This window comes from Pristiophorus japonicus, chromosome 11 (genome assembly GCF_044704955.1).
Source record: "Pristiophorus japonicus isolate sPriJap1 chromosome 11, sPriJap1.hap1, whole genome shotgun sequence".
NCBI classification, from domain to species: domain Eukaryota; kingdom Metazoa; phylum Chordata; class Chondrichthyes; family Pristiophoridae; genus Pristiophorus; species Pristiophorus japonicus.
In genome coordinates, this window is record NC_091987.1 from 167747177 (window position 1) to 167767452 (window position 20276).

Consider the following 20276-nt stretch of genomic DNA (forward strand, 5'->3'; position numbering starts at 1 on the left):
TCTTGGCTTCTCCAGTAACTCCTCCCAATTGCAGCGGGGTCTTTAACACCCCCCCCCACCATGAGGCCCTGGAGGGTTTTACAGCATTAAAGCATTATTTAAGAGTACAATGACGTTCTCCGCCATGTTTTAAACTCGAGAGTCTTCATACCACCTCCTGCTCTAACTCGTTCTTCTCCAGGATCTGGAACTGTAATGGTAAGGCCCAGCTGTAAATCCAGGATCTCTGCTGTCAAAGCTGGAAATGCTGGGAATAAACAGCTGGCCCCTTCTGTTTTGCGTTTTTTGTATTTGCAACTCGTTGTAGTTAGTGCCAGTGTGTGCAAACTTAAAGTGGGCTTGGCTTTTCAGCTTGATTAACTTAATAGAGAGATTCTCCTGATGTAACCAAGCCATTTGAAGAGGAGTGTTTATGATGGGGTGTTTGACGTAAAGTTTATTTTTTTCCTTTGAGCGGCGAAGTGTTTGAGTTTCGGCCCACTATTGATTGAAGCTTGGGAATGGAGTGGTTTGTGTATCGTTGGTACGCGATGAATCATCCTGGTCTCCCTGGATGTGTAAAGCTGATGACTCCCGAGCCAAGCAGTAGCCAGTGGTCTGAAACTGACGGGCCAGGCAGCAGAAACTGAGGTGTAACTGCAGGGCGGAGGTGAAGGTTTGTCCCCTGTGGGTCACTGCTAGCAGTGTGATGGTCACAGTGAGTTTGTAACCATCGTGCACTGGGTCCTGTTTCTCCAGTAGCGAAAGTCCCCAATGTCGTGAGTTATTTTCAAAGTGGTTCACACCTGCAGGAGCCGAGAGCCTGGAGCATAACCTCGTGGTTTCTCTGAAGCGCTGACAGGCACTTTTGTAATTTAGTCTCGGTCCATTCTATAATAGCAATATGACTGCAGGAGAGCATCCTGAATAAGCGGGGGGGGGGGGGGGGCTGTATTTGAGCACAAGAACACGTTCAGCATTTCTTCAGAGAGACTGTCCCATTATACGTATCTGTGTCTCTGTGTGTGTCTGTGTCTGTGTGTCTCAGTGTGTGTGTGTATCTGTGTTGCTGTGTGTCGGGCTGTGTGTGTCACTGTGTGTCACAGTTTGTGTATCTATGTCGCTGTGTCACTGTGTGTCTCAGTGTGTGTATATCTGTGTATCTGTATCGCTGTGTGTCTCAGTGTGTGTGTATCTGTGTATCTGTGTCACTGTGTGTCACAGTTTGTGTATCTATGTCGCTGTGTCACTGTGTGTCTCAGTGTGTGTGTATCTGTGTATCTGTGTCACTGTGTGTCTCAGTTTGTGTATTTATGTCACTGTGTGTCTTGGTGTGTGTGTGTGTACTTAGTGTTCGGGACTATTTGAATTTGAACAAAATAGCTGTTGTTGACTTAGTGCCAGATCTACCCAGTCTGCTATTTCTATTGGAGCTTGTATAAACCTATCTGAGGCGAGAGTTATGCAGATTTAAAATTCATCAACACAGGGCTGCCTAGTAGCCTCGTGAGTGAAGCTGAGTGTAACACTAACCGCACTGGCTGATGGTACGACTTCAGTTCCCAGTCTGCACTGGGGTGGCAGAGGGATTGGTACGCGAGGCCTGGGCTAGGGATTGGTGCTCACTGTCTATAGAAAACATACCTTGGTAAGGACATTGGGCCATGATGCCCTCCGCAGTCAGACAGCATTCCAACACTCGCACATGCAGAGCTGCCAGAACCATCTGCAAGTTTCATGTAAAACTGCTGGGACTTCGAAATCAGCAGTCGGAAAGGCACATCTTTACAGTCAGTTTGTAACCAGCTGGGTGAGCGCTGTGCTTCGGGAGCTGATGGCACTCATGTCAGGCAGTGTCACATTGTGTCGTGCAGGGTTGCACAATGTAATGCCGTGTTGTGCAGTGTCGCGGAGTATAATGTCGTGTTAGTCTGCGTTACGCAGTGTAATGCCATGTTATGCAGGGTAAAGCCGTGTTAGTCTGCATTACGCAGTGTAATGCCATGTTATGCAGGGTAAAGCCGTGTTAGTCTGCATTACGCAGTGTAATGCCATGTTATGCAGGGTAATGCCGTGTTAGTCTGCATTACGCAGTGTAATGCTGTGTTATGCAGGGTAAAGCCGTGTTAGTCTGCATTACGCAGTGTAATGCCGTGTTATGCAGGGTAAAGCCGTGTTAGTCTGCATTACGCAGTGTAATGCCGTGTTATGCAGGGTAATGCCGTGTTAAGCCTTGTTGTGCAGTGTAACGCCATGTCGCGCAGTGCAACGCAGTTTCAGTGAATTGCAGAGTAATATTTTGATGATGTTCTGACTGAACCTATCTCAATAGTGTATTGATTATATAAATGATTCAGTTCTTCAAAGCCAGTCCATTCCAATGAAAGGAGTTCAGTAAAATGCCACTCATCTCGATGCCCCTGCCGTTGCTCTGACTGAGCTGGTGTGATGAAGATGCCTCGTTCATGTTCCCGTGGTGACAGCATGATCACAGAGCTGCTCGATACTCCGCTCTGAAAGCCTAGTGCTGAGTCTTGCTGTTTGGCAGGGGTGCGAGGAGGAAAAAGGCTGCATAGCAAATCAGCATTGGAGCAGTACATCTGCCTTCCTGGTTGATGCACAGTACACATGGGACCTGAAAGGAGAGACAGCAACGGAATGTACAGGCGCAGCGCTTCTGTGATCAAATGCAAACTCTTGTGTTCTCAGTTTGGTTCGCGGGTGATGGAAATGAGAACCCTGACCATTTCCTGTTTACCTGAGATGTGTAATGTGATCTGATTTCACCTCAGTCCTGCGGCGATTGTGAGGGGTGTCTTCCAGCTGTTACCTGTGTGTTAGTTCCACACCCTGACAATGGTGGGCCGTGTTTCTGCTTTACAATTGTTTGCTCAGCTTATCAATTATTCAGACTGACGCAGATCTGGCGGAGCACTAGGTGAAGCTATCTCCTTCAGTATGTGTTTGTTGGTGCGTGTTTTTGCTGTCTTTGGTGTGGCGCCCCTTTGAGTGACCCTTGGTGCTGGTGGAAGGAGCAGCTGCTGTGGACTGTGGATCACCACACATCTACAGGCACGGGCCATTGCTTTATACAGGTACGGGTTAATAAGCATGCTCTGTTTTAGGGAGCTGTTCAGTCTGTGTGCAGTGCTGATTGCAATTCATCGTCCCCATTCCCTGACAGAGCTGCACACTTCCTGCTTTGGGAGTTAGTTCTCCGAAGATGGGCAGTGTCTCCGAGTCCTGTGCTGGCTTGTTATTAGTTCCTGAAAGGCCGGTTAATGTATTTAGTTCTAATTTTGCGGCTGGAACACGCAGTGGGATGTGTTGGCCATGTAATAACTGAGATGAGGGAAGACTTCTTCACTCAGAGAGTTGTTAACCTGTGGAATTCCCTGCCGCAGAGAGTTGTTGATGCCAGTTCACTGGATATATTCAAAAGGGAGTTAGATATGGCTCTTACGGTTAAGGGGATCAAGGGGTGTGGAGGGAAAGCGGGAGAGGGGTTGCTGAAGGAATGATCAGCCATGATCTTATTGAATAGCGGTGCAGGTTCGAAGGGCCGAATGGCCTACTCCTGCACCTATTTTCTATATTTCTAATAATTAACCGGGGCTGTGAGTGTTTGCTTGAGATTCATTTGCCATCTGTGTAATGCAGAAGGATAACAAATAAACACCCAGCAAAGCCTCAAACTGACAGAGAGGCAGGTCAGGCAGTTGCCTGCCAATAATGTAGGAGCCCCAGGTTTGATGAGGTACATGAGCTCTCGGGTAAAGGCTGGAGCTGTGGAAACGAAAATAGGTGTGTCAGAAATCACAGTGGTTGACACTGACCTCACGGTGCGTTGTTGCTGGTGACTCTGGCTGGCTGGTGGAGCCTGAGAAGCTGTACTAGAGCTTCAAACCTGGGGACATTAAGCAGTGATGTTCTCCAGCTCGTGAGGTTACACTTGAACAGCCTTCTGAGCCACAGTGCGTTGTGGCTGTCTGCCCTGCAGTCTTTCTCCTTGGCTTCACAGGTAGCGAGTACATTGTATCTGTTGGGCAGGACTAGTATCTGCAGCACCTCCTTCTCAACCTCTTCTAAATCCCCGCTACCCGGCTCCCTTCTCTCTTTCTCTTTCTCTCTCTTTCTCACTCACCTCACTCACTCACTCACGCACTCACTCACTCACTCACTCACACTCTCTCGCTCACACTCACTCACTCACTCACACTGACATTCACTCACTCACACCGGCACTCGCTTTACATCTGGATCTGGAGAAGAGATATAGATACTAACATTAGAATGTGTGACGTTGATTCCCAGGAGCCCGAGTCATTCATTTGGTCTCTAATGCCACTCTCAAGTACAACTTAGCAGCCCCGTGGTGAGTCCCGGCGGTTCGGCAAGGGGTAGGAAGCTTGTGACCTTGTCTCTCCGACCGTATCATACGCAGATGCCCAGTTCTTTTGAAGCATGTGGGAAAAGTGGGGACAGAGTGTGCTCACAATGATCTGGATCTAATGCTCTGCCATCTCAGTGCAATCCTGTGACCTGGTGAAGGACCTGTGTAAAAAAGGGTGTGTGCTCTTCATTCAAAATATCGATCCTCCGGCTCACCTTTGCAGAATGGGCATCTTGGGCAGGTGAGCGGCTTTAGCTATGGGGAGTGTCGGAGAAACTGGGCCTCTATTCATTCAAACAAAGCAAGGTCAAGAGTCGAGCCAATAAAAAGGGTCAAAATGATGAGGTTTTGATAAGTTAACTGAGAAAAACTATTTTCACTGGTCAGTCAGTCAGTAAAAAGCAAGATCATCACCAAAAGAGTGAAGGGAGAGGTTCGGGGAATGCTTATATATGCAGATGGTTGTTCGGTCATGGGATGCCTGGCCTGAGACTGTGGGAACCAGAATCCATTATAGCTTTCCAAAAGGAAGTGGCTAACTATTTGTAAAAAAGGGATATTTGACAGTGTTTGCGGAATAGGACTAATTGGATCATTGAGAGAGCTGGCACAGATGTGATAGACACTTGGGATTCCCCGGGAGATCCCTATACACAGTGACTGTCCGCAAGGTGTAACACCTTATTCCCTATACACAGTGACTGCCCGCAAGGTGTAACACCTTGTTCCCTATACACAGTGACTGCCCGCAAGGTGTAACACCTTGTTCCCTATACACAGCGAGTGTCCGCAAGGTGTAACACCTTGTTCCCTATACACAGCGAGTGTCCGCAAGGTGTAACACCTTGTTCCCTATACACAGCGAGTGTCCACGAGGTGTAATGCCTTGTTCCTTATACACAGTGAGTGTCCACGAGGTGTTCCCTATACACAGTGAGTGTTCGCGAGGTGTTCCCTATACACAGCGAGTGTCCGCAAGGTGTAACGCCTTGTTCCCTATACACAGTGAGTGTCCGCGAGGTGTAACACCTTGTTCCCTATACACAGCGACTGTCCGCGAGGTGTAATGCCTTGTTCCCTATACACAGCGACTGTCCGCGAGGTGTTCCCTATACACAGCGACTGTCCGCGAGGTGTTCCCTATACACAGCGAGTGTCCGCGAGGTGTTCCCTATACACAGCGAGTGTCCGCGAGGTGTTCCCTATACACAGCGACTGTCCGCGAGGTGTTCCCTATACACAGCGACTGTCCGCGAGGTGTTCCCTATACACAGCGACTGTCCGCGAGGTGTTCCCTATACACAGCGACTGTCCGCGAGGTGTAACGCCTTGTTCCCTATACACAGCGAGTGTCCGCGAGGTGTTCCCTATACACAGCAACTGTCCGCGAGGTGTTCCCTATAGACAGCGAGTGTCCGCGAGGTGTTCCCTATACACAGCGAGTGTCCGCGAGGTGTAACGCCTTGTTCCCTATACACAGCGACTGTCCGCGAGGTGTTCCCTATACACAGCGATTGTCCGCGAGGTGTTCCCTATACACAGTGAGTGTCCGCGAGGTGTTCCCTATACACAGCGACTGTCCGCGAGGTGTTGCCTATACACAGCAACTGTCCGCGAGGTGTTCCCTGTACACAGTGAGTGTCCACGAGGTGTTCCCTATACACAGCGACTGTCCGCGAGGTGTTCCCTATACACAGTGAGTGTCCACGAGGTGTTCCCTATACACAGCAACTGTCCGCGAGGTGTTCCCTATACACAGTGAGTGTCCACGAGGTGTTTCCTATATACGGCGACTGTCCGCGAGGTGTTCCCTATACACAATGACTGTCCGCGAGGTGTAATGCCTTGTTCCTTATACACAGTGACTGTCCGTGAGGTGTTCCCTATACACAATGACTGTCCGCGAGGTGTAATGCCTTGTTCCTTATACACAGTGACTGTCCGTGAGGTGTTCCCTATACACAAATACTGTCCGCGAGGTGTTCCCTATACACAGTGACTGTCCGCGAGGTGTAATGCCTTGTTCCTTATACACAGTGACTGTCCGTGAGGTGTTCCCTATACACAATGACTGTCCGCGAGGTGTTCCCTATACACAGTGACTGTCCGCGAGGTGTAATGCCTTGTTCCTTATACACAGTGACTGTCCGCGAGGTGTAATGACTCGTTTTGCTTTTTGTGCATGAGCTGAAATTCTATTTCCCTTTTTGTTCTTCCTGATTATCTCAGCTCCTCTAATGCAGGTGCTGACTGGGGCACAGCTGCACAATGGGAGGATGGGCAAGAGTCAGTCAGAGGAGTGGAGAGCTTGCGGAGGGCGGGGGGATTTCAGTCAGAGTTGATGCTGACAGCAAGCATGCAGTGTGGGGGCGCGGTGACGTGGATATGATACGTGCCTGGTTTGATACCATGCGGGGCAAGAACACTAAAGGTTGTGCTGGGAAGGGCAGGAGCTGAGAAGCAGACAGCAGAGAAAGAATCGGGGGAGGCCAATGGCAGGACTTACTGAGAACAAGGTGTTGGAAATGTGTTTAAGTGTGTGGGAAGGTCTACTACATGCCCACCTTTAACTCTGTCTCCATGTATGACGTCCCATCCTGGCTTGTACTTGTTTCAGCTCCTCTTCTCATCTCTTCATTGTGCTGGGTCTGAGAAAGCGTTGTTGCTCATTCCTTGATATTTCAAAGTCGAATGTTGTTGGACTTTGACCCTGCGATGAACAGCAGTGTCCAAGGCCAGTAACAGTCCGAGCTGGTCCACCTTACATGGTGGATGGTGGAGGCCCTGCAAGGTCTCATTGGCTGGGTAGAGATAAACTATTTCCTCTAGCGGGGGAGTCCAGAATAAGGGGGCATAACGTTAAAATGAGAGCTAGGCCATTGAGGGGTGATGTAAGGAAGCACTTCTTCACACAAAGGATAGTGCAAATTTGGAACTCTCTTTCCCCACCCCCCCCCCCCCCCCCCCCAAAAGCTGTTGAGGCTGAGGGTCAATTAAAAAATTCATATTTGAGATTGATATTTTTGTTAGGTACAGATATGAAAGGTTACGGAACAAAAGCGAGTAGATAGAGTTAAGATACAGATCAGCCGTGATCTAATTGAATGGTGGAACAGGCTCGAGGGGCTGAGTGGCCTCCTGCTGTTCCTGTGCAGTAGTGAGAACCATCTTCTGTCCCCGGGACTGAAAACCTTCATACACACTTCTGAAGGACATTATGATAGCTTCTTGGGCAAGAGCAGAGTGGATGCCATGCGTGTAGGAGATGGTTATTGTTCATGATGCAAGAGATGAGCATCAGGTGCAGTGAATGTCAAACCCCCCCCCCCATGCCCCTGGGGGGAGCATACACAAAGAACGCAAACCATATACTAACATTCAAATATCTGTGCATCGGTAACCAGACTGAGAGCTAAATTAACGGAAATCACACAGAATATGCCATCTAAAAAAGTTAAAACACAAATTGCAGCTTTCGAGCTCAGCAACTGCAGGAGTTCAGCCTTTTTTGCCACAAAGCTCTATATTTGGTGGATTTGCGCCTGCATTGCCTGTCAGTATTGGTAAAACACAGGGTGCGGTGATCGGATTAAAATCACTGACAGATTGCTGAAACAAAAGCGAATAAATGTGCAGCTGACCCGAGCACACCCTGTCGAATGTAAAAAGCTTTACTGGTTTGTGCGTGTGTCCCCGTGATCTGAGATGGGGGATGGGTTAGCAGTTCCGTTATCATTATTAAAGAAGCAGAGGCCAAACAAAGCACCTATCTGGTGAAGTTACTGTTAAAATGCAGCATGTGTGGTTTTATTAACGGGATGATCAAATGAAGGGAAATGTTTGGCTAATTCTACTAGAGCTAACTTCCCTAATAACTGTACTGCTCTGTCTCCCTGGGCTCTAGAGCAGTGCTCAGTGGTGCATAATAAGAAATGGCTCTGCTCCCTGAGCTGGAAGTAAGGAATAGCATTATAATTTTATCAGTGAAGTTGCAGACCTGATATCTGCAGCCCTCCCCAGGGTGAAATGCAACACTGGTCCGTAAATAACCCAGTGCCGGAGTTTAACCCTTTAGAGGCCAATCACCTTTTAAATTCCGTCTCTTTTCCTGTGCGAAGCTTCCCCGATTTCCGTTGTGAGATATCGGAATTGGGTGCGAGCGTGGGGTCTTGGGCATCTCATTCGCGTGATCAGAACACGTTTCACTGTGCATCGCGCCTGTGGAGAGGTCCCGCTGTTTAATCCGAAAGGGTTAATGGGCTTTGCTTGCAGTCCCATATCTTGTGGCTATTCTCCAAGTGGCTGAAAGCTTCAGGGCACATTCTGTTCGGTTTGCTTTCGTCATCCACACACATTGTCTCAACCAGTCCTCACATTTCAGAACTTCAGTGTGTCCTTTGAAAGTGGACTCTTTGCTCAGAGCCAGCTCCTGATTTTGAAATCCTTGTACATATTCTGATGTCAAGTCTGCGTTGCGTTTTATTTTAAATGGAGAATTGCCGGGGGGGAGGTTGCGATGAGCTCAATGCCATGTGCAGTTTGTGCGGGGAGGTGGGGGAGGAGAAGCCCACAGCCAGCACGGAATCTGCTACCAGAAGCTGAAGCACAGCTTATGTAAGCACAGTGTTTGGTTAAGTTGAAAATCCTCAGTTCTGACTGGCATTATTGAAATAATTTCTCCAGTAAGAGAAATTTAAAAAGGATGATTCAGAATAGAAAGTTCAGGACTAAGCAAAGCTCTGCACTTCTGGTTTGAAAAGGATATATAATGTGAGAATTCAGCGTCTTGTCCATGAGCTCAACCCTAATAGGCTTCCAGCGCACACAGTCCGTCTGAACAGCGCTGCATGGCTGCTCAGAAGCCAAGCCTTTTTATTTAATGAGTGAATGTCATGTTTGAGATAAAGATTCTTACATGAACTGTTTATGTCCCCACTGAATGCTTTGAGTAGTGAAATGTCTGGCAGGCACATCATTGCTGCACGTATTCCTGTGTTGCTCTTGGCTGTTGCCGAGCTCCATGCTGTCGGTCCTCATCCTGTGGGACGCTTCCTACTACAGAGCAGCTGCCTGAGCTGAGGAAATGGAGCATGAAGCGGGCAGTGCAGAAACGGGTTAACGGGGAGCTCAGCGACTCGGGCTCGAAACAATCTGGATGATCGCAGCGAGGGCAGCTCGATACAGCCAGCGGATTCGAACAGCTTGATCTTGGGCTTATCACAAGGGAGGTCGGGATTTTCCTTGCCGTATGGTTCGAGCATTTAGCTTGTGCCTGGACTTGACTCAAAGAGCTGCTAGACCTCTGCTGGCCTGCATATTGTGAGAGAGGCATTGTTAGGAAGGGTAAGTGTGAGGCTGCAGTGGGATTCTCCCCCTGAAATAGGAGCTGCTCAGTGCACATCGATCATTCAGTGGCTTGTTTCGCAAACCTTTTGTTAACTAATAAATGTGCAGCATCAGAAGGATAGGCACTTTAAGCGATCCATGTGCTTTTCTTCCTCATTAAACCCTGTGTTTTGCTAGAGTCTCATCGCTGTCATGGTTGTCCTGCACAGATAAAGCAGGGTACATGCCTGTCCCCACAATCTGATGGTGCAGTCGGAAAACACGAAAAAGATTTTATTTTTGTCAGATTGCATACCGGTTCCACCTTTTGTTTTACCCTGGGGCAGAATTGGAAAAGGCACCAAAGGATTTGTTACAAATGAATGGCCCATCCTTCTCTTTATACTAATTGTGCGCTGTGTGGTTTTATTATATCCAGGAGGGCTTTGTGTGTGTGTGTGTGTGTGTGTGTGTGCGCGAGTGTGTGTGTGTTTAAATTGAGTGCGGATTATGTTAACACTTTGGACCGGGACCTATATGTGAATCTGAAGCTTCCTGCAGTGATCAGCCCATTTTTAAACATAGATTGGGTCTGGCTGGAAATCACTGACTGACGAGATTCCCGTATTACCCAGCGTGTAATGACATCACTGATTGTACCTGTTTCCCCCCCCCCTCCCCTCGCTCCAGTTCCCCGAACACAGACTCCAGTGTAATATACTGCAGGGTCAGCAGTGACAGTCAGGCCCTCATGCATTATTTACTAGATTGTTTGTCCTTGACCTAATGTGTTTTTTTTTATATCTTTTTGTCCCTTCCACCCCCCTCTCCCCTCCCCGATTCCTCGGCCTTGTGTAGCTGGCGCTGACAGAGGAGCAGAGTGATGTGAGCAGGAATGGCGCCGACACCAAAGACCTTGTGTTTCTGGTTCAGGTCTCCTGTCAGGTAAGGTTACATAGGCTGCTGGTTATTACTTGAACTAGATGAGCCCCTGTACTGATACGGTGACATGCTAGTCGAGGCAGATAATCCAGGACCTGGAAACAGTGCAGAAGGCTGAGAAATGCATGGGCCTGAATGTGAAGGCAGTGCGGTTAGACTCCTGGACTGATGCGATGCTGCACTGCACTATCAGGGCGTCTGCCTGCATGTGGCGGTCGGACCCCAGCCAAATTATTACCAAATTGCTGGAATCAGTGGCCAGACGCGAACATGGGTTCCAAATTATATTGAGACCCTCCTTTCCTCCCTTAATCTCTCCCTTCATGTCAGCTCCCCCGCCCAGATACACAGCCACCTCCCCGATCTTATCATTACACGTTGCCTCGCTATCCCCTCTGTGACCATCACCGATAAGGCAATCTCCGACCATTTACGTGTATCGCTCTCAACCCATAATTCCCCTTCACCTTCCTAAACCCACTTCTTTCCATATCCGCCCCTGGAAAAATTCTGTCCCTCAAGTCTCTTACCACTGCACTTTCTAATTCCCACCTACCTATATTTTGGCCTACAATTCTTCATGACATCTCTACAGCTACTGACTTACTAAATCAAACCGTCTCCACTATCTTTGATGCCCTTGTCCCCATTAAAATCATTGCACTCTCACACCCTCGTCATTCTCCCTGGTATACACCCATCTCCGCTCTCTTAAGTCCAAGGGAGGCAGATTTGGCTAGATCATGTAAAGCACTACCGGGTCCTGCTCCCCATTACTAGAACCGCCCACTATTCAAAGGTCATCCAGGATGGCAAAAATAACACCAGGCTTCTCTTAACCACTAACCGTCTTCTCAAATCACCCGCCCCTGCACCTCCTCCTTCATCTCTAACAATAAGTGTGAGGAGCTCATGGGCTCCTTTATAAAAAGACCAGCAACATCCACCCATCTGCTTCTGCTTTCAATTCCCCGCCCCCCGCAGCTAGTTCACCGGACCTCACTTCCTCTCAGTTTCCCTGCCCTAATTCTAAATTTGCATATTTCTCTGATTTCTCTCCTATCTCCCCTCTTTCCCTATCAAAGTTCATCTCGACAATGAGACCAACCTCCCACTCTCTCGACCCGATTCCAACTAAATTGCTGACAATCCAACTTTCCTTCCTGGTTCCCATATTAGCGATTATTGTTAATTTTTTTTATCCGTTCATGCGATGCGGACGTTGCCCATCTCTAATTGCCCCTTGAGAAGGAGGTGGTGAGCTGCCTTCTTGAACCGCTCTGCAGTATGTGTGGTGAAGGTACTCTCACAGTGCTGTTGTGGAGGGACTTCCAGGATTTTGACCCAGCGACAAGAAAGGAATGGCGATATACTTCCAAGTCAGGATGGTGGTGGTTATACTCTTGCTTGTTGGAGATAGTCATTGCTGGCACTTGTGTGGCGCGAATGGTACTTGCCACTTATCAGCCCAAGCCTGAATGTTGTCCAGGTCTTCCTGCATGCGGGCATGAATTGCTTCATTATCTGCGGAAGTGTGAATGGCACTGAACACTGTGCAATCATCAGCGAACATCCCCACTTCTGACCTTATGATGGAGGGAAGGTCATTCATGGAGCAGCTGAAGATGGTTGGGCCTAGGACACTGTCCTGAGGAACTCCTGCAGTGATGTCCTGGGGCTGGGATGATTGACCTCTAACAATCACAACCATCTTGCTTTGTGCTAGGCATGACTCCAGCCAGTGGAGCGTTTTCCCCCTGATTCCCATTTACTTCAGTTTTACTAGGGCTCCTTGATGCCACACTCGGTCAAATGCTGCCTTGATGTCGAGGGCAGTCACTCTCACCTCACCTCTGGAATTCAGCTCTTTTGTGCATATTTGGACAAAGGCTGTAATGAGGTCTGGAGCCGAGTGGTCCTGGCAGAACCCATCGGTGAGCAGGTTATTGGTGAACAAGTGCCGATTGATAGCACTGTCGACGACACCTTCCATCACTTTGGTGATGATTGACATTGGTCTGATAGGACGGTAATTGGCCAGATTGGATTTGTCCCGATTTTTGTGGACAGGACATACCTGGGCAGTTTTCCATTGTCTGATAAATGCCAGTGTTGTACCTGTACTGGAACAGCTTGGCTAGAGGCGCGGCTAGTTCTGGAGCACAAGCCTTCAGCGCTACAGCCGGGATGTTGTCGAGGCCCATTGCCTTTGCAGTATCCAGTGCACTCATCCGTTTCTTGATATCACATGGAGTGAATCGAATTGGCAGAAGACTGGCTTCTGTGATGGTGGGACCCTCAGGAGAAGGATCATCCACTCGGAACTTCTGGCTGAAGATGATTGTAAACACTTCAGCTTTGTCTTTTGCACTCACGTGCTGGGCTTCGCCATCATTGAGGATGGGGATATTCATGGAGCCTCCTCCTCCTGTTAGTTGTTTAATAGTCCACCAGCACTCATGATTGGATGTGGCAGGACTACAGAGCTTTGATCTGATCCATTGATTGTGGGATCGCTTAGCCTTGTCTATAGCATGCTGCTTCCACTGTTTAGCATGCATGTAGACCTGTGTTGCAACTTCCCCAGGTTGGCACCTCATTTTTAGGTACGCCTGGTGCTGCTCCTGGCATGTTCTTCTACACTCTTCATTGAACCAGGGTTGGTCCCCAGGCTTGATGGTAATGGTAGAGTGAGGGATAACCCGGGACATGAGGTTACAGATTGTGGTGGAATACAATTCTGCTGTTGCTGATGGCCCACAGCGCCTCATGGATGCCCAGTTTTCAGCTGCTAGATCTGTTCTGAATCTATCCCATTTAGCACGGTGGTAGTGCCACACAACACGATGGAGGGTGTCCTCAGTGTGAAGACAGGACTTCATCTCCACAGTAACTGTGAGGTGATCGCTGCTACCAATGCTGTCATGGACAGGTGCATCTGTGACAGGTAGATTGGTGAGGACGAGGTCAAGTAGGTTTTTCCCTTATGTTGGTTCTCTCACCACCTGCCGCAGGCCCAGTCTGGCAGCTATGTCCTTCAGGACTCGGCCAGCTCGGTCAGTAGTGGTGCTACCGAGCCACTCTTGATGATGGACATTGAAGTCCCCCACCCAGAGTACATTCTGTGCCCTTGCTACTCTCAGTACTTCTTCCAAGTGGTGTTCAACATGGAGGAGTACTGATTCATCAGCTGAGGGAGGGCCATAGGTGGTAATCAACAGGAGGTTTCCTTGCCTATGCTTGACCTGAAGCCGTGAGACTTAATGGTGTCCGGAGTCAATGTTGAGGACTCCCAGGGCCACTCCCACCCGACTGTATACCACTGAACCACCACCCCTGGTGGGTCTGTCCTGCCGGTGGGACAGGACATACCCAGGGATGGTGATGGAGGAGTCTGGGACATTGGCTGAAAGGTATGATTCTGTGAGTATGACTATGTCAGGTTGTTGCTTGACTAGTCTGTGGGCAGCTCTCCCAATCTTGGCACAAATCCCCAGATGTTGGTGAGGAGGACTGTGCAGGGTTGACTCGGCTGGATGTGCTGTTGTCATGTCCGTAGCTGGTGCCGAGGTCGATGCCAGGTGGTTCATCCGTTTTTTTTAAATCTTACTGTTTCTTGTAGCGGCTTGTTACAACTGAGTGTCTCGCTGGGCCATTTTAGAGGGCAGTTAAGAGTCAACCACATTGCTGTGGGTCTGGAGTCACATATAGGCCAGACCGGGTAAGGGCGGCAGATTTCCTTACCTAAAGGACATTAGAGAACCAGATGGGTTTTTCTGACAATCCGACATTAATGACACTAGCTTTTTATTACGGATTTTTATTTAATTTACTGAATTTAAATTCCCCAGCTGCCGTGGTTCTGTCTTCCATTGGCTCCCAGTGAAGCAAAGCCTCGATTTTAAAATTCTCATCCTTATTTTCATATCCCTCTATGGCCTTACCCCTCCTTATCTCTGTAAACACCTCCAGCCCTATAATCCCACTAGACCTCCGCGCTCTGCCTATTTTGGCTTTTTGAACATTCCCGATCTTAAATGCTCCACTATTGGCGGCTGTGCCTTCAGCTGCCTAGGTCCTAAGCTAGGGAATGCCCTCCCTAAACCTCTCCGCCTCTCTACCTCTCTTTCCTCCTTTAAGGCGCTCTTTAAAACCTACCTATTCAACCAAGCATTTGGTCATCTGCCCGAACATTTCCTTATATGGCTCTGTGTCAACATTTTTTTAATAACATTCCTGTGAAGCAACTTGGAACGTTTTATTGCATTAGGCACATATATACCTTGTTGAGACGAGGTTAACTTACCTTTTCCATCTCTTGCTGATGTGTGCATGGAACGCTACATTAATATTGCTTTTTACAGATCAGTAGAACCTTGGCTAGACCACACTAGTAGTACTGTGCACATTTCAGGTCTTCATATTACAAAACGGATATAGAGGCGGTGGAGAAGGTGCAAAAATAATTTCCAAGGATGATACCAGAACTGAGAGGTGTTCTACCTGTCAGCAAGGACTTGAACAGGCTGGGGCTCTTTCCTCTAGAAAAGAGAAGGCCGATAGAGCTCTTTAAAATTATGAAAGGGTTTGATTTAAAAAAAAGACTTGCATTTATATAGCGCCTTTCATGACCACTGGACGTCTCAAAGCGCTTTACAGCCAATGAAGTATTTTTTGGAATGTAGGAAACGCGGCAGCCAACTTGTGCACAGCAACTCCCACAAACAGCAATGTGATAATGACCAGATAATCTGTTTTTTTGTTATGTTGATTGAGGGATATATATTGGCCAGGACACTGGGGATAATTCCTGCTCTTCTTAAATGGTGCCATGGGATCTTTGACGTCCACCTGAGGGCAGACGAAAGATGGCACCTCTGACAGTACAGCACTCCCTCAGTACTGCATTGGAGTGTCAGCCTAGATTTATGTGCTCAAGTCCCTGGAGTGGGATTTGAACCCACAACCTTCTGACTCAAAAGGCAAGTGTGCTACCCACTGAGCCACAGCTGACACTAAAAGAAGCATATACACTAATGACACCCAGCTCTACTCAACTTCTGTTTGAGGCTGAACCACACTGTTCGCAACCTTGGTGTCATATTTGATCCTGAAATGAGCTTCCGGCCACATATCCGCAGCATAACTAAGACCGCCTCTTTCCACATCTGTAACATCGCCTTGCCTCAGCACATCCGCTGCTGAAAACCTCATCCATGCCTGTGTTACCTCTAGACTTGACTATTCCAACGCTCTCCTGGCTGGCCTCCCACATTCTACCCTATGTAAACTTGAGGTGATCCAAAACCTGGTTGCCGGTGTCCTAACTCGCACCAAGTCACATTCACCCATCACCCCTGTGCTCGCTGGCCTACATTGCCTCCCAGTTAAGCAACGTCTCGATTTCAAAATTCTCATCATTGTATTCAAATCCCTCCATGGCCTCGCCCTTCCCTATCTCTGTAATCTCCTTCAGTGCCACAATCCCCCGAGATATCTGATTCCTCTAATCCTGCCCTCTTGAGCATCCCTGATTATAATCGCTCAACCATTGGTGGCCGTGCCTTCTGTTGCCTGGGCCCTAAGCTCTGGAACTCCCTCCCTAAACCTCTCCGCCTCTCTACCTCTCTTTCCTCCTTTAAGATACTTCTTAAAACCTACCTCTTTGACCAGCTTTTGGTCACCTGCCCTACCTTATGTGGCTCGGTGTCAAATTTTTTGTCTCATCATACTCCTGTGAAACACCTTGGGATGTTTCACTGTGTTTAAGGCACTATATAAATACAAGTTGTGGTTGATGGGGTAGACATAGAGACAATGTTTCTATTTGTGGGGAAGTCCAAAACCAGGGGTCATAAATATAAGATAGTCACTAATAAATCTAAAAGGGAATTCAGGAGAAGCCTCTTTACCCAGAAAGTGGATAGAATGTGGAACTCGCTACCACAAGGAGTAGTTAAGGCGCATATCATGCTTGCATTTAATGGAACACTAGCTAAACACATGAGGGAGAAAGGATAGTGTTGGACGAAGAGGTGTGGAAGGAACATAAACACAGATATGGGCAAGTTGGGCTGAATGGCCTGATTCTGTGCTGTACATTCTATGTAATTCTATGTAATAGAGAGTCTGTCTTACTCTGCCCTTATGTCTCTGCTTTTCTCCCTGTATTTTTCTCTCATTTTCTTAGTTTCTGTTTCTCTTTCAGTGTTTCTGTTAGTCTCCCTATTGCTTACTGTGTGTGTCTGCTACACTTTTCCTTTTTATGTTTCTCCTTTTCTCTCTTTCCTCCTTTCTGTCTCTCTCATGCTCTAGTAAACAAAAAAAGGACTCGGGAATTGGGTTACAGTCGCACTATGATTCCATGTCCTATCCAATTGCTCTGTTACGATTAGGACCCTTTTTCAACACTATATGATCTCATTCAAAGAGAAGTTTCCTAAAGCTTTCCCTCATGTGTAAGGTGACTTGAACACTATGGCCCCAAGTTTCCACACGCGGCAAAACAGGCGCCCCTCCGAGCTGGGCGCCCGTTTTTCGTGCCGAAAACGGCGCCTGAAAAATAACGCGCTATTCTCGAGCGCTTTGCAGCTCGATGTCAGCTTGGCGCAGCGCCCAGGGGGCGGAGCCTACCACTCGCGCCGATTTTGTAAGTAGGAGGGGGCGGGTATCATTTAAATGAGTTTTTTTCGTGCCGGCAACCCTGCGCGTGTGCGTTGGAGCGTTCGCGCACGCGCAGTGTGAAGGAAACATTGGCACTCGGCCATTTTTGTAGTTCTTTGTAGCTGTTCAATTTTTTACATTTCTTAATAAAACCACATTGCCCTTCCATGATCAGCACTGAGGCTTCTTGCAGCAGTGAGAAGGCTGCAGGAAGCCTCAGAAGTTGAGGCAGCCGTTTCCCGACGGGCCCGACCGATGGCAGGGGGGCCTTCCCCCCCCCCCCCTGCTGTTGGGAATGGCTGCCTCAACTTCTGAGGCTTCCTGCAGCCTTCTCCCTGCCTCCCCCCCCTGCTGCCGTCGGTCGGGCCCTCACTGCCTCCCCCCCCGCTGCCGTCGGTCGGGCCCTCACTGCCTCCCCCCCGCTGCCGTCGGTCGGGCCCTCACTGCCTCACCCCCACTGTCGTTGGGAACGGCTGCCTCAACTTGTGAGGCTTCCTGCAGCCTTCTCCCTGCCTGAAAGGCCTGCCTGAAGCACTTTCACACAGGTAAGAACATGGTTTATTTAATCTTTTCTTTGCTTATAAATTTTTATTCAGGTTGGAATTATTTGTATAATATTTGTATAAGTATAACTAAGGATTTATTGTAGAATGTAATGACTTCCCTTCCCCCGCACCCCCACCTCGTTCCCGACGCCTAAATTGTAACCTGCGCCTGATTTTTTAATGTGCAGACAAGGTTTTTTCAGGCCTACAAAAATCTTCACTTGCTCCATTCGAAGTTAGTTTGGAGTGCGTTTTCACTGTGGAAACTTTGAAATCAGGCGTCAGTGGCCGGACATGCCCCCTTTTGAAAAAAAAAATCTGTTCAAAAGTGAAACTGTTCTACCTGACTAGAACTGCAGAAAACTTAAATGTGGAGAATTGTGATTTCTATCGGGGCCTATGGCCCCAAGTTTCCACATGATTTGCTCCTGATTTTTAGGAGCAACTGGTGTAGAACAGAGTATCTTAGAAATCGGAATTCTCGACATTTAGTTTGCTCCAGTTCGAGTCAGTTAGAACAGTTTCACTTTGAAACAGAATTTTTTTTCAAAAGGAGGCGTGTCCGGCCATTTGCGCCTGATTTCAAAGTTTCATGAGTGAAAACTTACTCCAAACTAACTTAGAATGGAGTAAGTGAAGATTTTTGTACGCTCGAAAAAACCTTGTCTACACTTTAGAAAATCAGGCGTGGGTTACAAATTAGGCGTAGGGAACGAGGTGGGGGGGGGAGGGGGTGGGAGGGAAGTCATTATATTCTACAATCAATCCTTAGTTATGCTTACACAAATATTATACAAATAAATCCAACCTGAATAAAAATTTATAAGCAAAGAAAAGATTAAATAAACCATGTTCCTACCTGTGTGAAATAGCATCAGCCTTCGAGCTGCTGTGCTTCAGGCTGGCCTTTCATGTTGGAGACAGGCAGGAGTGTGGCGTCAGTGTCTCGATGGCAGCGGCAGCAAGCTTCGAGCTGAGCTGCAGTGCTTGAGGCAGGCCTTCATTCTCTGTGTGGCTGGCCGTGAAGAAGCAGCACCGGACGGACCCGAGGCCATTCGGGCATGAGATATCAGCGGCGTCAGTGGCTGGCCGGCAGCCGAAGAATCAACACCTGACACACGCAGCTCTTTATGGTGCTTGAGGCCATTCGGCCACGCTTTAGGGGCGGCGTCAGTGGCTCGACGGCAGCCGAAGATACAGCAGCAGCCTTCGAGCTGTGAGGGGGACTGAGGCCATTTGGACAGGGAGAGGCAGCCACATCGACAGTTTTATATTTAAATTTGCAGAATGAATGCTGCATTGTCAACACCACGTATTATGCAATGGTTCGCCATCAATTCACTGCATAGGAGAGAATTGATTGGAGCTCACCACACCAGGAACATCGTAGCCCGTAGGTTGATGGGCAGGAGACCTTACCCACGTCGACAATGTCGAGCCAGGCGCTCGTACCTGGACATGAGCGAGGCTGATTGTGTGAAAAGGCTGCGTTTTCGCAGAGAAGTTGTCACTGAGATCTGTGATATGGTGAGAGCAGATTTGCAGCCCAGAAGCAGAAGGACAACTGCCCTGTCTGTTGCAGTGAAGGTAACAGTTGCATTTTCTTTCTATGCCTTGGGATCGTTTCAGGCTACAACTGGAGATGTGTGTGCCATCTCTCATCGTGCAATACATGCCTGCGTTTACCAGGTCACGGCTGCACTTTATGCGCAAAGGAATGACTTCATCAATTTCCCAATGACCGCACAAGCGATCCATGAGAGGGCTGTGGGCTTCTTCAGGATTGCCGGCTTCCCAAAGGTACAGGGCTGCATTGATTGTACCCACATAGCCTTGCGAGCACCTGTGGAGGAATCTGAGCAGTACTCTATCAATGTGCAGCTCGTGTGTGACGACAAGCAGCGCATCATGTCAGTCGATGCGAGATACCCTGGCAGCACCCACGATGCGTTCATCCTACGCGACAGCGTTATCTCTGACATGTTTGAGCAGCAGCCAGAAGGGCAGAGCTGGCTACTGGGAGACAAAGGGTACGGCCTGACCACCTGGCGCCCCTACGCGTGACACGGACAGAAGCTGACCGTCAATACAACATGGCGCACATTGCGACGCACAGCATCATTGAGAGGACCATTGGCATATTGAAACAGCGATTCGATGCCTGAACCATTCCGGAGGACAGTTGCTATACTCTCCTCAGATTGTCGGTCATTTCACTGTTGTGTGCTGCATGCTTCATAACTTAGCCATCATGAGGCAGCAGGAGCTGATAGTGGAACCAGAAGACCGACGTGAGGGTCCAATGCATGATAATATTACGGAACAGCAGGATGTGGATGATGACGACGATCAGGAAAGCATGCAAGTGCCTGATGCCAAAGCACGAGGTCGGAGGAGGGCCGTCCATCGTGCCCCTTTAACGATTGCTC

General features: G+C 48.5%; 1 protein-coding gene across 7 annotated transcripts in view; it reads left to right on the forward strand.

The window, feature by feature from the left end:
* Positions 1-20276, forward strand: part of arhgap32b (Rho GTPase activating protein 32b) — a 597494-nt gene that overhangs the window by 384363 nt on the left and 192855 nt on the right. For all 7 annotated transcript variants that reach the window (XM_070894258.1, XM_070894250.1, XM_070894251.1 and 4 more), the window contains one exon: positions 10556-10642. In XM_070894258.1, the coding sequence (XP_070750359.1) occupies positions 10556-10642 (87 nt within the window). The remainder of the gene's footprint in view (positions 1-10555; positions 10643-20276) is intronic.